The sequence below is a fragment of the Chiloscyllium plagiosum genome, unplaced genomic scaffold (genome assembly GCF_037043375.1).
Source record: "Chiloscyllium plagiosum isolate Xiang-an unplaced genomic scaffold, Cpla_swu_hap1 HiC_scaffold_2, whole genome shotgun sequence".
NCBI lineage: Eukaryota > Metazoa > Chordata > Chondrichthyes > Orectolobiformes > Hemiscylliidae > Chiloscyllium > Chiloscyllium plagiosum.
Window position 1 is genome coordinate 26018772 of NW_028270140.1, and position 13655 is coordinate 26032426.

The 13655-nt window shown below is 38.7% G+C and overlaps 1 protein-coding gene and 1 non-coding gene across 2 annotated transcripts in view; both read left to right on the forward strand.

The window, feature by feature from the left end:
- haus6 (HAUS augmin-like complex, subunit 6) overlaps positions 1 to 13655 on the forward strand; it is a 60374-nt gene that overhangs the window by 31192 nt on the left and 15527 nt on the right. The window contains exons 9-14 of the mRNA XM_043717754.2: positions 1515 to 1702; positions 5289 to 5418; positions 8364 to 8466; positions 9629 to 9737; positions 12693 to 12750; positions 13134 to 13322. Of these exons, the coding sequence (XP_043573689.1) occupies positions 1515 to 1702; positions 5289 to 5418; positions 8364 to 8466; positions 9629 to 9737; positions 12693 to 12750; positions 13134 to 13322 (777 nt within the window). The remainder of the gene's footprint in view (positions 1 to 1514; positions 1703 to 5288; positions 5419 to 8363; positions 8467 to 9628; positions 9738 to 12692; positions 12751 to 13133; positions 13323 to 13655) is intronic.
- Positions 10969 to 11098, forward strand: LOC122539755 (small Cajal body-specific RNA 8). The gene has a single exon (XR_006309175.1).

The window sequence follows — 13655 nt, forward strand, 5'->3', positions numbered from 1 at the left end:
GTGGTACGTGTATGGAATGAGCTGCCAGAGGAAGTGGTGGAGGCTGGTACAATTGCAATATTTAAGAGGCATTTGGATAGGTATATGAATAGGAAGGGTTTGAGAGGGATATGGGCTGGGTGCTGGCAGGTGGGACTAGATTGGGTTGGGATATCTGGTTAGCATGGACTGGTTAGACTGAAGGGTCTGTTTCCATGCTGTACATCTCTGATGCTAATACCCTAAATGCCACATGCTGACAGTATAGAATGCAGTTTGTTTGAAGCATGGTACAAGAGGGAGGATGTTTGATTGTTGGGAACTGGGAGCAACGCTAGGACCGAAGGCACCTATTCAAAACTGCTAACTTTAAACTAAACTGAAGTGGACTGGCAGCAGTATATCTTGTCATATCATCATAGAAATGTAGCGCATAGAAACAGACCCTTTGGTCGAACTCGTCCATGCTGACCAGATAGCCTAACCTAATCTAGTCCTATTTGCCAGCACTTAGCCATATCCCTCTAAGCGCTTTCTTTCTATTTATATACCCATCCAGATGCATTTTAAATGCTGTAATTGTACAAGTCTCCACCTATTCCTCTGACAACTTATGCCATAGTGTGACAAAGTTGCCCATTAGGTCCCTTTTTTTTAAATATCTTGCCCCCTTCACCCTAAACCTATGCCCCCTCGTTATGGACACTCTCTCTCTTTCCCCCTGCCTCTGAGGAAAATACCTTGTCTATTTATACTATCCATGTGCCTCATGATTTTATAAACCTTTTATAAGGTTACCCCTCAGCCTCTGATGCTCTGGGGAAAATAGCCCCAGCCTATTCAGCCCCTCCTTTTCGCTCAAATCCACCAACCCTGACAACATCCTTGTAAATCTTTTATGAATCCTTTTAAGTTTCATAACATCCTTCCTGTGGGAAGAAGACCAGAATTGCACACACTATTCCAACAGTGGCCTAACCAATGTCCTATACAGCTGCAACGTGATTGCATAACTCCTATACTCAATGCTTTGACCAATAAAGGAAAGCATACCAAATGCCACCTTCACTATCCTATCTACCTGCGACTTTACTTTCCAGGAGCTATGAACCTGCACTCCAAGGTCTTTGTTTAGCAGCACTCCCCAGACCCTTACTATTAAGTGTACAAGTCCTACTCTGGTTTTCCAAAATGCAGCACCTCACATTAATGTAAATTAAACTCCATCTGCTGCTCCTCAGCCCATTAGCCCATCTGAGCAAGATGCCATTGTACTGAAGTAACTTTCTTCGCTGTCCACTACACCTCCAATTTTGGTGTCACTTGCAATATGATGGAACAAAGAAATAGATATGTAGATAAGTCTAGTCAGTGCTAAAGAATTTAAGAATATGTAATATGGGCATGGACTAAAATGGATGGGAATGCAATGACAGGATTTAAAAGCTTGAAGTCCAAGCCCACGAAGCGTGTGAAAACATAGTGATGTTAATGGAAGTAGAAAAATAATTTTATAACACAATGCTTATTTACAGATTGGTGACTTGTACAAAGCTGGTAAACTGAATCTTGCAGCAATAATCCAGCTATGCAATTCATGTCTCGGTCTTCATGAAGATCAGCGTAACCAAGTGGGCCCAGCAGAACTCAAACAACATCATCTTACTTTGGAAAAATCCGCAGAGTTCCTGAAAACCGAATTCATTGCAATGAAGGAGAAAAGGTAATTGCACGGCTTAACCAATTAGGGGTGCATTACTTTCTCAGTCTAGTTGTTGGAGAAATGTGACCTGGTGCTACTTAGTGAGGAACATTCTTATTGTGCTCTATTAAAATCTGCTAAATGTGACTTGTTAGTTATTAAACCTAACTTTTGCATTTTGACAAATGTGTTTAAAGACTTTAGGGTGTAGGTTTGCTCGCTGAGCTGTAGGTTTGATATCCAGGCGTTTCATTACCTGGCTAGGTAACATCAGTGGCGACCTCCAAGTGTAGCAAAGCTGTTGTCTCCTGCTTTCTATTTATATCTTTCTCCTGGATGGGGTTCCTGGGGTTTGTGGTGATGTCATTTCCTGTTTGTTTTCTGAGGGGTTGATAAATGGCATCTAGATCTGTGTTTGTTTATGGCGTTGTGCTTGGAGTGCCAGGCCTCTAGGAATTCTCTGGCATGCCTTTGCTTAGCCTGTCCCAGGATAGAAGTCTTGTCCCAGTTGAAATGGTGGCTTTTTTCATCCGTGCTGAAGTTTAATTAAAACACTGTTAATTCACGAGTGTTTAGTTTTAAATAATTTCTCATCCTAATTATTTTCTTGTATTCATTGTTGAAATGGAACCACTCGAGTTCTATTCCCTACTCATAGTTTTTTCAAAAGTCTCCAGCTGCACACTCATGCACTCTGTCAAAAATTATTAAAACCAATGTGTATTTAAAAGTTTGAAAATCTGTTCCTCACCGGGATGACGTGAGCATGTTCTGCTCCTCTTCAGATGAAGGCCTAAGCATTCTCCATCTACCATATCCTCCTCCACTTAGTTGAGCTTGTATTTACTTCGAGTAGCTTCTCCTCCTTCAATTTCACTCACCTCCCCCAAATAAAAGGAGTTGCCGTAGGCCTTGCAACAATGCTTCAGTATTGTGGCATGCTGAAAATCAAGCCCTACTATTCCCAGAATAATCACAAGTTTAAAAAAGAATCAAAATATGCAAAATGGTGGATTGTATATCAGACACAGGCTAACAAAAACACAGACCAGATCTGTGCTTAATAATAATATCTATTAACAAATAATGGATTCTAACCACAGGTAAGCTACTGTCAGCAGTTGATAGATTAACTGTTGCCACTTACTAAACTACCCTCTGCGTTCTTGGGCCAAAATGATTAGTGTCATGGATAAATGCAAAAGAATCTGAAAAAACAGTTCTCCCAATCCAGTGATAACTGAGCTCTTTCAGATTACAAGGAATTTCTATACTTCGATCTCCTTCTTTTTAATTTATTGCAGGAGACACAGGCAATTGGTATACTAACTGCAAAATCTCATACTTTCCAGTTAAAGGCCACAAATGGTGAGGAAAAATAAGTAGGCATGTTGGGGATGGAAATACGTTTGTCGTGGGTGACTCACTCGTAGCCGTCCAATTTATATAAGTAATTGCACCACGCAAATCTTGAGTTATTGACTGTGTTTATTTGTGAGCTGAGAGGGAGAGACCAGTTGATCCAATGGTCACATGTCACTCCGAGTCACAGAGTTATGTGATATAGATTACAATCGTTTAACAATTAACAATCTGTTGATTGCAGGGTAATGAGCAAACTAGACACCCTGTCCAGTCACTAGCTTCAGTCACGTAGTGTCTGGACAGTGTTAGTATACAATGGGTCCTTGCAAAGAGAAGAATATTCCTATGCAAGGAAATAATTTGTCAGGTATCAATACAGCTGCAAGGCCAACCACCTCTGCTGAGCATGGGAAAACACAGGCTTTAGCAAGCAGGCACAAAATGAGAATCAAATGTTTTTCAGGCTTTTAGAATGTGACAAAATGGCTGTGCCAAATCAAAAATATTCTCAAGGCTGCTTCAGGCTTCCCCTTATCCTCCTCTTTCACTGTCAGAAACTGCATTCAAGAGATCATTCTCTGCCATTTTCACCAACTTCAGACTCCTCCTCCTTTTTTTTGAGGAGGGAACAAGCCCTTTCACATCCCTGCATTGTTTTTCAACTGCCTTCAACATCTTTCCCTCCTTATTTGCAGGAAATGTAGCATTTTGTTTTTTTTATTTCCCCACGCTTTACAACCCAAATATCTCTTTGAAATGAAACCTAAGTATACGCTAACTTCTGTTCATGTGACCTAGTCAACATAAGTGATGAAATATAGATTGGGTGACCACATGTGGAATATCTCTGGTTCAGTCCATTATTTCAGAGCTTCTGGTCAGCTGTGACATTTAATTCGTCTCTTTTTTTTTCTTTGATCTCTACTTCCTGCAGTGTTCCAAAGAAGCACTACCTAATCTTGAGCGGAGGTTGTAGTACTGTACAGATTTCCAAACCCAGCATTGAATTTAACAAATTCCGATCACAATTTCTGCCAATAATCATACTTTCTTTTAATTTTGCTGATTAGTTTTTCCCTTGAGAAAAATATTAGTTTTTTGAACACCGGCTTATCTTCATTCTGCCATTTACATCTCCAGTCTCCTTATTTTATATAAAAAATATATTGTGCTGGAATTTGGGCATTTCCAGCAATATGGTAACATTTTTTTGTTTCTTTGCTTATTCCATTGCCATCCAATTTGGTTCTTTATCACTAACTCTTGTGATGTAATCTTCCACCCTATCTTGTCTCTTTTCCATCTTTTCATTCCTCTATCAATTGGTTAAACTGCATTAGTGTTTCTAGCCTTTCCCCATTCAGATGAAAGATAATTGACCCAAACTATTAATTCTGTTTCTTTCTTCACTTAGTACCTGGTTTGCTCAGTTCTTCCAACATTTTCAATGTTGTTATACCAGATTTCCATGTCATTCGCCGTGTGCATTTGAGAATCTAATGTTTTGAATAAAAACTTGATTGTTAATGTAAAACTAATCAATTTATTTGTTTCATGAATGTGTTCTGGTGTAATAGTTTAAGGTCTGTTATTTTGGGTATTTTGAAGCCTTACGTTGAAGCTGCTTCATTGAGTTGTATTTGTTGGTCTCCATTGTTTTTTCAGTTGCACAGTCTGTTTTTTTTTGTAAATAGATATGTAATTACTGGACTTAATTTTTATTTCAGTTTGGGAGCTAAGACTTGACATAATTGCATCTATTAAATTTTGATCTATTTCTTTAGATTGAAATAATGGTCTGATACATTTTTAGTAACTTTCAAGAGTAAACGACCAAAAGTCTTGTACAGGAAAATGTGGAAATGTTCATCGGCAAACTTTTCCAGGCTTAGTGATCTTTCCTTTATAATTTCTTTGGATCATGAATATAATTGCTTCAAATGAAAATATGATGTCTTTGAAACCAAGTAGAGTTTTCGTTTGACTACTTGCAGTTTTACTTGTGCAAGTAAAATCCATCAAACATAACTAATCACAATTATTCATCGTGTTTTGAAACTATAACAGTGTGTAATTTTTTTGGTGTTCAGTTAGTCATAACTTTTATGTATAGCTAATGTGTGATCAAAGGATGCATTCAAATCACTGTTAACAGTAAGCATTTGTAAAATAATAAGTATATGAAAGATAATTTTATTTTATTAATGTTTAGCTGCTGAATTTTTGAAACATCTATTCTCAGCCAGAAGATAACACAAGAAATTTTGCCATCAGTGCAAGCTTCGATAGTTAAAATGGATACTGCATGGGATAAGAAATGGGAACAGTACTCCAATAGAACTGGTTATTCCCCAATGAGGAGAAAATATCCTGTGAGTAGTAAGATTTGAATACTTTCTCTCTTTTTTTTCAATTGCCAGAATGTTGTTGCATTTCACCACAAATATATTTTCGGTGATTGATTCTAAATATATAATGTGTGTGTCAGAAGAAAATGTAGAGTTTTGATGTAAGGAAGATCAGAAGACTTGAATATATTAACCTCACTAAAATTTGTACGAGAAGGGATATTGCAGTATATATGAGGGGTGGGGGAATAGTGTTTAAGTTTTTTGTTGGGAGAGTTTGATGCGGGACATTTTTTTAATGGGTTGAGCAGATTTCCCAGGAAGTGGTGAATGAAGAGAGCACCACATTGAGATTCTGCTCAATGCTCCCTCAAACATGGAGTCATATGTCCATTCTGACTGTACATTAGTAGCGCAGACTCAGAAAGACAAACCATGAGTCCTTTCACAGCAGCCTGCTGATGTATTCTGCACTTTTGTTATCAAAGGGTAACCAAATAATGTGCGATGTTGAGCTAGATCAGTAGTGTAAAGCTAATTAAGATGCTAAGTGGGAGGAGTTAAGGTACCAGTTGGTAAGAGGGGGTAGGTAACTGATAATATTTTTAGGGTAGATTATTGTGGACTAGAGAAATTTGGGTCTGGCAAGATTTGGGGAATGACTGAGTTGAGTCTGGAGGGGTTTGGATCCAGCAGTGGGATAGTTAGGAGAAAGTGAGGACTGCAGATGCTGGAGATCAGAGCTGAAAATATGTTGCTGGAAAAGCGCAGCAGGTCAGGCAGCATCCAAGGATCAGGAGAATCGACGTTTCAGACATGAGCCCTTCAGGAATGGGTCAGTGGGATAGTTCGGCCCAGCAGTGGGGTGGTTGAGTCATATCTGAATTAGAAGTTGAAGTTGGGGCTAAGAGGAATTCATGGATCGTGGAGGGAGGGATGTTCAGGGGTCTGGTCAGGCCCAAGGAGGTTTAGAAGGTTCGGGGATTAATTTGGGTCAAATCCAGTCTGGATCTGGGCAAGGTGTTACGAAGTTGAAAGAATATATGCTTCCTTTAAGATAGGAACTGTTTTCTGAATTTTAAAATAAATTTTAAGTACGGCCACACATGCCAGAACAGAATAGCTAAGAGATGTACTGTTCTAGAATAGATACATATAGCAAATGGGTATTAAATAGATAGCTGAGTTTTGGTGCTATTTTAACAACAATTCAAATCTAACCAATTAATTTCAATTATGCTTACGATACTAAGACTTAATTGAGTTTGAATTTATTGTATTGATAACATTTAGACCAAATGAGATGGAAAGATGTTGGGGGTATAAAAAAAAAATGCAGGCATCTTGAAAATTGGTCAGAGCAACTGCCGGAGAGCAGAGACCATCCAATAAGCATTTAACACTCAAAGAAATTTCAGAAAGCACTATCTATCAAAAGATACCCTTTCCTGTAAAAATACTCGCAGTAAAAAGAAAAGTCCCAGGGAGAAGACAGCAGAATTGGAAAACCAGAAGGAAGACCGCATAAGAGACTGTGTGGACTTGAGATTAGGATAACGTGATGTTTAATGATTGTGTTATTGGAAAAACATATTAATAGAATGGTGTTCAATTAAGGGATAGTGGTTGATTAGAGGCAAGTGTTTGGTTTGTTAATAGTTTGTTTAGTGTTCACTGTTAGAGTTAAGAAAATTATTTTTCTTTTTAAATTCTGGAAATTAGGGGTTCTCTTTCCCTTACTTTTTTAGCATATGCCGAGGTGACCTTTTTATGGATGTTTGGTTTTTCTTAGCAGTGGAGTTCAACCTCTGCGTTGTAATGAAGGGTTTGGGGGCATGGTCTGATCGATTCTGTTTGATCTGGTCCTGCTGGGGTCAGGGTGTTTGAGTCCCAGGATAGGTTGGTTTGGGCATGGTGGATGTAATCTGATCTGAGGAAGGTGTAGTTAGGGACATGAGGTAAGCATGCTTGGGTTGGAATGTGAAGAGGTGGCAACAGTGCAGTTGGTTTGGATCTGGTGGGTGGAATGGGAATGAGTCGTGTCCAGTGATGGAAAGGAGAGGTTGGGTTCATGAGTATAGTGTGGGTAGTTTAGCTCTGGTCTATTGGATTGAATCTGGGGTTGGGGTGTGTTGGAGTTCATGGTCTATTGTGGTGGGAAGGGCATTTGGATGCTAGAAGGTGGAGTATCATGGATTTTATAAGTGTAGTTTTAGGTCTGTGCAGGAAGGAGTCGGTTTAATAGTTATTTCAGGAGATAGACCACATATTTATAGTCCAATTTTTCCTGAATCATAATTTTTGCTTAATTTGATTGGAAATCTCAGATTTAAACAAAGATTTTTAAACTGTTTTGGCATAGAGAAATTGCCCTGGAGAAAATTCAATCGCTGGGGCAATTATTTCAGAATGTGCTACATTGGGAATTCTGTGTAGTCCCCATGTGCATCTGCTATCCAAGATGGAATAATCATCTGTCCATTGGAAAATCTACCATATTGTGTGTTTTTTTTTGCTCAAAGGCTATTCTAGCAACGGATCTTGAGAAATACAGAATGTAGTTGGACACTTATTTGAAGAGGAATAATTTTAGAGCTGTGGGGGAATAGGTGATGTGATGGATACTTGCACAGATTCAGTGCATTACATGTTCAGGCGAATGGCTGCCTTTGGTGTCTGATGCAGTGCAAAGATCAGAAAATTGTGGAATTCCAAGGATGAGCTTAACTGTGATTTTTGACAGTTCTAGAAATGATACAATTATTTTTGTTCAAACTGCTCGAGGTCAGATACTCCTCCTCAAAAACCATGTGTTTTTTTTTCCATATATTAACATGGAATGGAATGAATTAGGACTTTTTACCAAGGTAAATATTGAATCATGAATTGAAGGCAATTTTACTTGACACTTACTTAGTAATCTTGAATTGACTGTTCACTTAACGGGGATATTTTCATTTTTTTCATAGGTCCTTGATCTTTTCCCAAATATGCCGCCATTGTCTTTTGAACCATCTTCAGAAGAAGCTTACAAAAGTAGTATATTTTATACACACTTTGCTACACTTCCAGGTGGGTTCAGAAAATATATAAATTGCACTTTGGGCAATCCCTGTAGTTTGCTTCTAACATTAAAGGCAAAATGCTCCTGATTTTAAAATTAATGCTTGAAGATATTTCTAGCATTTTGGGGTTTTTTGTGCTTGTTTGTCTGTCTTGTGTTAAGATGCAATTTGTTTGTTTTTCTAATCCCTCATGGCATCCTCCTTGTCTGTTCCTAGTTTTACTCTAGCTCAGAATATTGTGAATTCATTGTTCCTCTAATTCTGGCCTCTGGAGCATCCGATTTTTTTATTCTGTCCACAGTTGGTACATGTGTCTTCCTAGAAATGTTATATTCCTGCCCCAGGTTTGGCCTCTTTCAATCCTACGTGCCAATATGCTCTTTTAACCCTTGGCTCACTTGTGCACATCCTCCCCAGTCCGTACCTTCCTTGAATGTTGCTATGGTGGCAGCCTGCAGAAATTGGGGTCCCAGTTTCTAGAACACTACCTAAACTATTCTATCCTAAACTATTCAGCTGACTGCCACTGTTTTCATTCCATCATTTAGACGAGAATCCAGAGTTAGTATATTCCTGTTAGGGTGAAAGGAAAAGCTGGTAGGTATAGGGAATGCTGAATGACTAAAGAAATTGAGGGTTTGGCTAAGAAAAAGAAGGAAGTATATGTCCGTATAGACAGGATAGATAGTGAATCCTTAGAGTATAAAAGCAGTAGGAGTAGACTTGAGAGAAATCAGGAGGGCAAAAAGGGGACATGACATAGCTTTGGCGAATAGAATTAAGGAGAATCCAAAGGGTTTTTACAAAATGCATTAAGGACAAAAGGGTAACTAGGGACAGAATAGGGCCTCTCAAAGATCAGCAAGGTGGCCTTTGTGTGGAGACAGAAAATGGGCAAGATACTAAGCTAGTATTTTGCATCATTATTTACTGTGGCAAAGGACATAGAAGATATAGAATGTAGGGAAATAGATGGTGACATCTTGAAAAATGTCCACATTACAGTGGAGGAAGTGCTGGATGTCTTGAAATGCATAAAGTTGGATAAATCCCCAGTAGAACTCTGTGGGAAGCCTGGAGCTGGGAAATGTTTAATTTGTTACGTAGACTGGAATAATCCTTTATGCAATTTGAAGCCTAAATCTTCACATTTTTTCCATTTTGAATAGGGCTTGAAGAGTCATGTGCAAGAAGTTCCAAAAAAGGTGATAGTGGTATAGAAAGTCTTACAAGAAGTTTTAACGACCTAAGCACATCAAAGTTGCAATGTTCTGGAAGGTATGGTCTGTAGTACTCTGAACTGTTAATTCAAACATGTTGTATTCTTGAATCAAAAAAAGGTTACACAGTTTGCATATTTTATTGCTTGTAGCTTTGTCTCAAATAACGTTTAATGTACAATAGTTCGCCCCCACCACCACTACCATTCCCATACCCGCGGGGGATATTTTTCAGGTCCTAACCACGTAAGCCCGAAACTGTGGATATGAGCGAACTCATCAAATTAAATGGGAAACACATCTTCCTGGCGGCCTCCTGGTCCCTGGTTCCAGAACTTACACTATAATATGTTCCAGCCATAGGAAACCATGGAAAACAATTCCGCGGATATGGGGCCCCCTGTACAATTTGAAAATTTATTTTGCTGTTCAATGATATGTAGTCTATACATTTTGTGTGAAGCACAACTAATAATTGTTTAGCTGCTTTCAGTTTTAGTGTTGATTTGTGCTGCTTATTTTGTTTTCAGAGAATACTTTTTTTTCAAAAGGGAGCAATCTTTATTATTTATAAAATCTGTAGTTTCTCAGCAGTTTCAATTTTGTGTTGTATATCTTGTGAACATTTCCCAACATCATTCCTTTTCTTTCTGCAAAGCATTCAGTCCTTCTGACGTGTATAATTCAGTTTTTTTTTGTCTACGAAGATGGTAGTTGTGGTGAATACAGCATGTAGGTAGAACATGAGAAAGGAGTAGAAAGCAGGTAATTTGGCACCTCGCAGATGCTCAGCTGTTCAGTAAGGTAATGTCTGAATTGACTGTGGCCATAAATGCACTCCTACCTATGCCCATAACCTTAGATTTACTTTCAGATCTAAAATCCACTTAATTCAGCTTTTGATTATTCCAATGACTCAATCTCTACTGTCTGTAGATATGCTGAATTCTGAAGATGTTCAGACACAGATTTTCCTCCTTTCTAGTTTGAGACCTCATTTTATTATCTGTAAATCAATTACCACTTAGCTTTGTTCTACACATTTGAATACTGAATCCCACTATCTGAAATTTAAGATGAAGTCAGCCTGCTAATGTTTTTAATGTATAAATTAAACACACTGATAATAAACATTACAACTTAGTTAAAAATGAATCCTGTAAATTGCAGTATGTGCCTTGCTGCTCTCAAACTCAAGAACAAAGTGAAAAGTTAACTCCATGCAACATTAATCCTCTTAAGGACTGAGTAATTCTGTATACTACATACGTTACATATTCCTAATCCACTGGGAGATTGATACGCAATTAGAATCAAACACACTCTAATTGTCACTAATATCTCCCTAAAATAAAAAGCCTTTTGATGACCGAGCCAACTTGAGAGAAATTGGAGCGGACAGATACGGGGCAAACAAACAATCAGTTGTCATCTGTATGTGGCAAATTCAGCTTTGCAGCAGTAATTTGATTCTTGTACAAGTTGTATAAGTGCTTTGTATTGGTGTCTGAAAGTAATGCTGTGTTGCCTTGTTTAGTTTTGGATATTTTCTGTGTGGCAATTGAGATTTCTGCTTGGCATGGTGAAACTGAGGTAGTCAATTTCTCAGATACTGTTAATGAAAAGTGAAAACGAATAGGTCAGATAAAGGTGTGTGAGGTAGTTCGGTGGCAAGCAACAGCTGACACAGGAAGGTTTCTTTTCATGTAACCTATTTTCTAATCAAGCTGTTCAAAAATTTTATTACACACTTCTGGAACAGTTGAGACTTGAACCTTGTCCTCCCCATCCAGGGGTAGGGATGTTACCAATATGCCACAAGAGGGCCCCACGCAAGAAAGTACTTAAAGCCTTAATGGCTTTAAACCTTGGCAGCTGGAGAACCCATGTTTTTTTTGAAGTGGGAATGAAGGCTGAAGAAATTCTTGCTGAAGATGGTTTTTAAATTGTTTTAAATAATGCAAATCTGTATGGAGTGCAGTTGATTAACTTGATTGAGAAGTGACATGGTGGGAGGCGTTTGCCTCTCTGACCCTTACTGGAAAAAGAAACATTTGCCTAAATACAATATGATGTGGAATGAAGACCAACATAAAGTATCGCCAGGTTATAGTCCAACAGATTTATTTGGAAGTACAAGCTTTCAGAGTGCTACTGTTTTGTCAGGTAGCTGGTGGGGCAGGATCACAGGACAGAGAATTTACCATAAAAGATCAAAGTGTCCTACAACTGACGCAATGTATTGAACAAACCTAGATTGCTGTTTAGTCTTTAACCACTTAGAATGGGGACTTAACAGCAATCTAGGTTTGTTCAATACATTGCATCAGTTGGATGACACTTTGATCTTTTATGGTAAATTCTCTGTCCTATGTTCCTGTCCCACTAGCGACCCGATGAAGGAGCAGCGCTCTGAAAACTTGTACTTTCAGATAAATCAATTGGACTATTACCTGGTGTTATTTTATTTAAACTTCAGCCCAGTCCAACACTGGCACCTCCACATCAAGATTTAAGTAAGTCAGTGCTAGTGAAGAAAGTTGGGAATACAGGTAGTGGGCAAGTGGAAAATGATGGTTTTAATGAAATTGAGAAAATAACAATTTGTGGACTGTTGATGTATTTTGATGCACTGTTAACTGTTCATGACCATTTTACATTGTGGAAAGAGAGAAACATTGTTGACCATGACCAAGGAGCGTCCCCTCTACTGACTAAGTTCTGGTTGGATTACCGTAGCCGCCTCATTTGCCGAGTTTATTGTTTGCACTCACTAAATAAAATGGTTAGATACAATGTGATAGTATTTGAGCTGGAATTCAAGTGGACTCAACTATAGGCCAGTTCTGAGAAGGGATTAGTGCAAATGTTGCTTATTATCTCAAAGTGCTGTTAAATTTGAACTTTTATTTTTTCTTTTATTAAATTTCTGATTTCACCTTCACTTAAAATACTGTTCAGTCTCAGAACTAGCAATAGAAATATTCTCTTAATTCAAACTTTAATCTTCCAGGTTCAGCATTCCGTTTAGAGATCCAACTGAGGGAACTCATTTTACATCTCTTGGAGAGGTAAAAAATATTTTAACACATGACATTTGTGAAGGGTATGATTGGAATCAGTTCTATTATGTTCATGAAAAATATAAGACTTCATTTAGCTCACTTGGCTGGATGACTGGTTTGTGATGCAGACTGAGGTCAACCATGCCGGTGCAATTCCTGTACTGTCTGAAGTCACCATAAAGGCCCTACCTTCTTGAGGTCACCCTTTGCCTCAGGTGTAGTGATCCTCCGGTTAAACCACCAGCAGTCGTGTCTCATGGGTCTTCTGCAACTTTGGTGACTTTGCCCTTTTTATTATATTCATAACTGTGCTAAGAATAGTGTTTCTAAAGATGGGGATGGGCATTTTTATCAGTTTTAAACTGAATTTGAAAAATGTTTGTTCTCAGGAATCTGTTGAAATCTCTTGGAATAAAAGACAATGTCTTGAAAGAAAGTCACAGAATTCCTATGCAAATGCAATGGAAAAACAGCAACATACTAAAACTCCAAGTTCGTCACATCTGACTAAACCTAAAAATCTCTCTAAGAAAACAGAAGAGCCACTTGAGAATGCTGTTGATCAGTTGGCAGAAGACGTAAGTAAGCATTTTTTTTTTTGTAAGAGCTACTGAATCATACAGTAGTCCATCCAGCTCGTGGACACCTCCTACTGCCCCCTTGACCATGACCCCACCTCCCACCACCAAACCATCATCTCCCAGACCATCCATAACCTCATCACCTCAGGGGATCTCCCATCCACAGCCTCCAACCTTATTGCCCCACAACCCCGCACCGCCTGTTTCTACCTCCCGCCCAAAATCCACAAACCTGACTGCCCCGGCCGACCCATTGTCTCAGCCTGCTCCTGCCCCACGAACTCATCTCTGCATACTTTGACACAGTCCTGTCTCCCTTCGTCCAAGAAC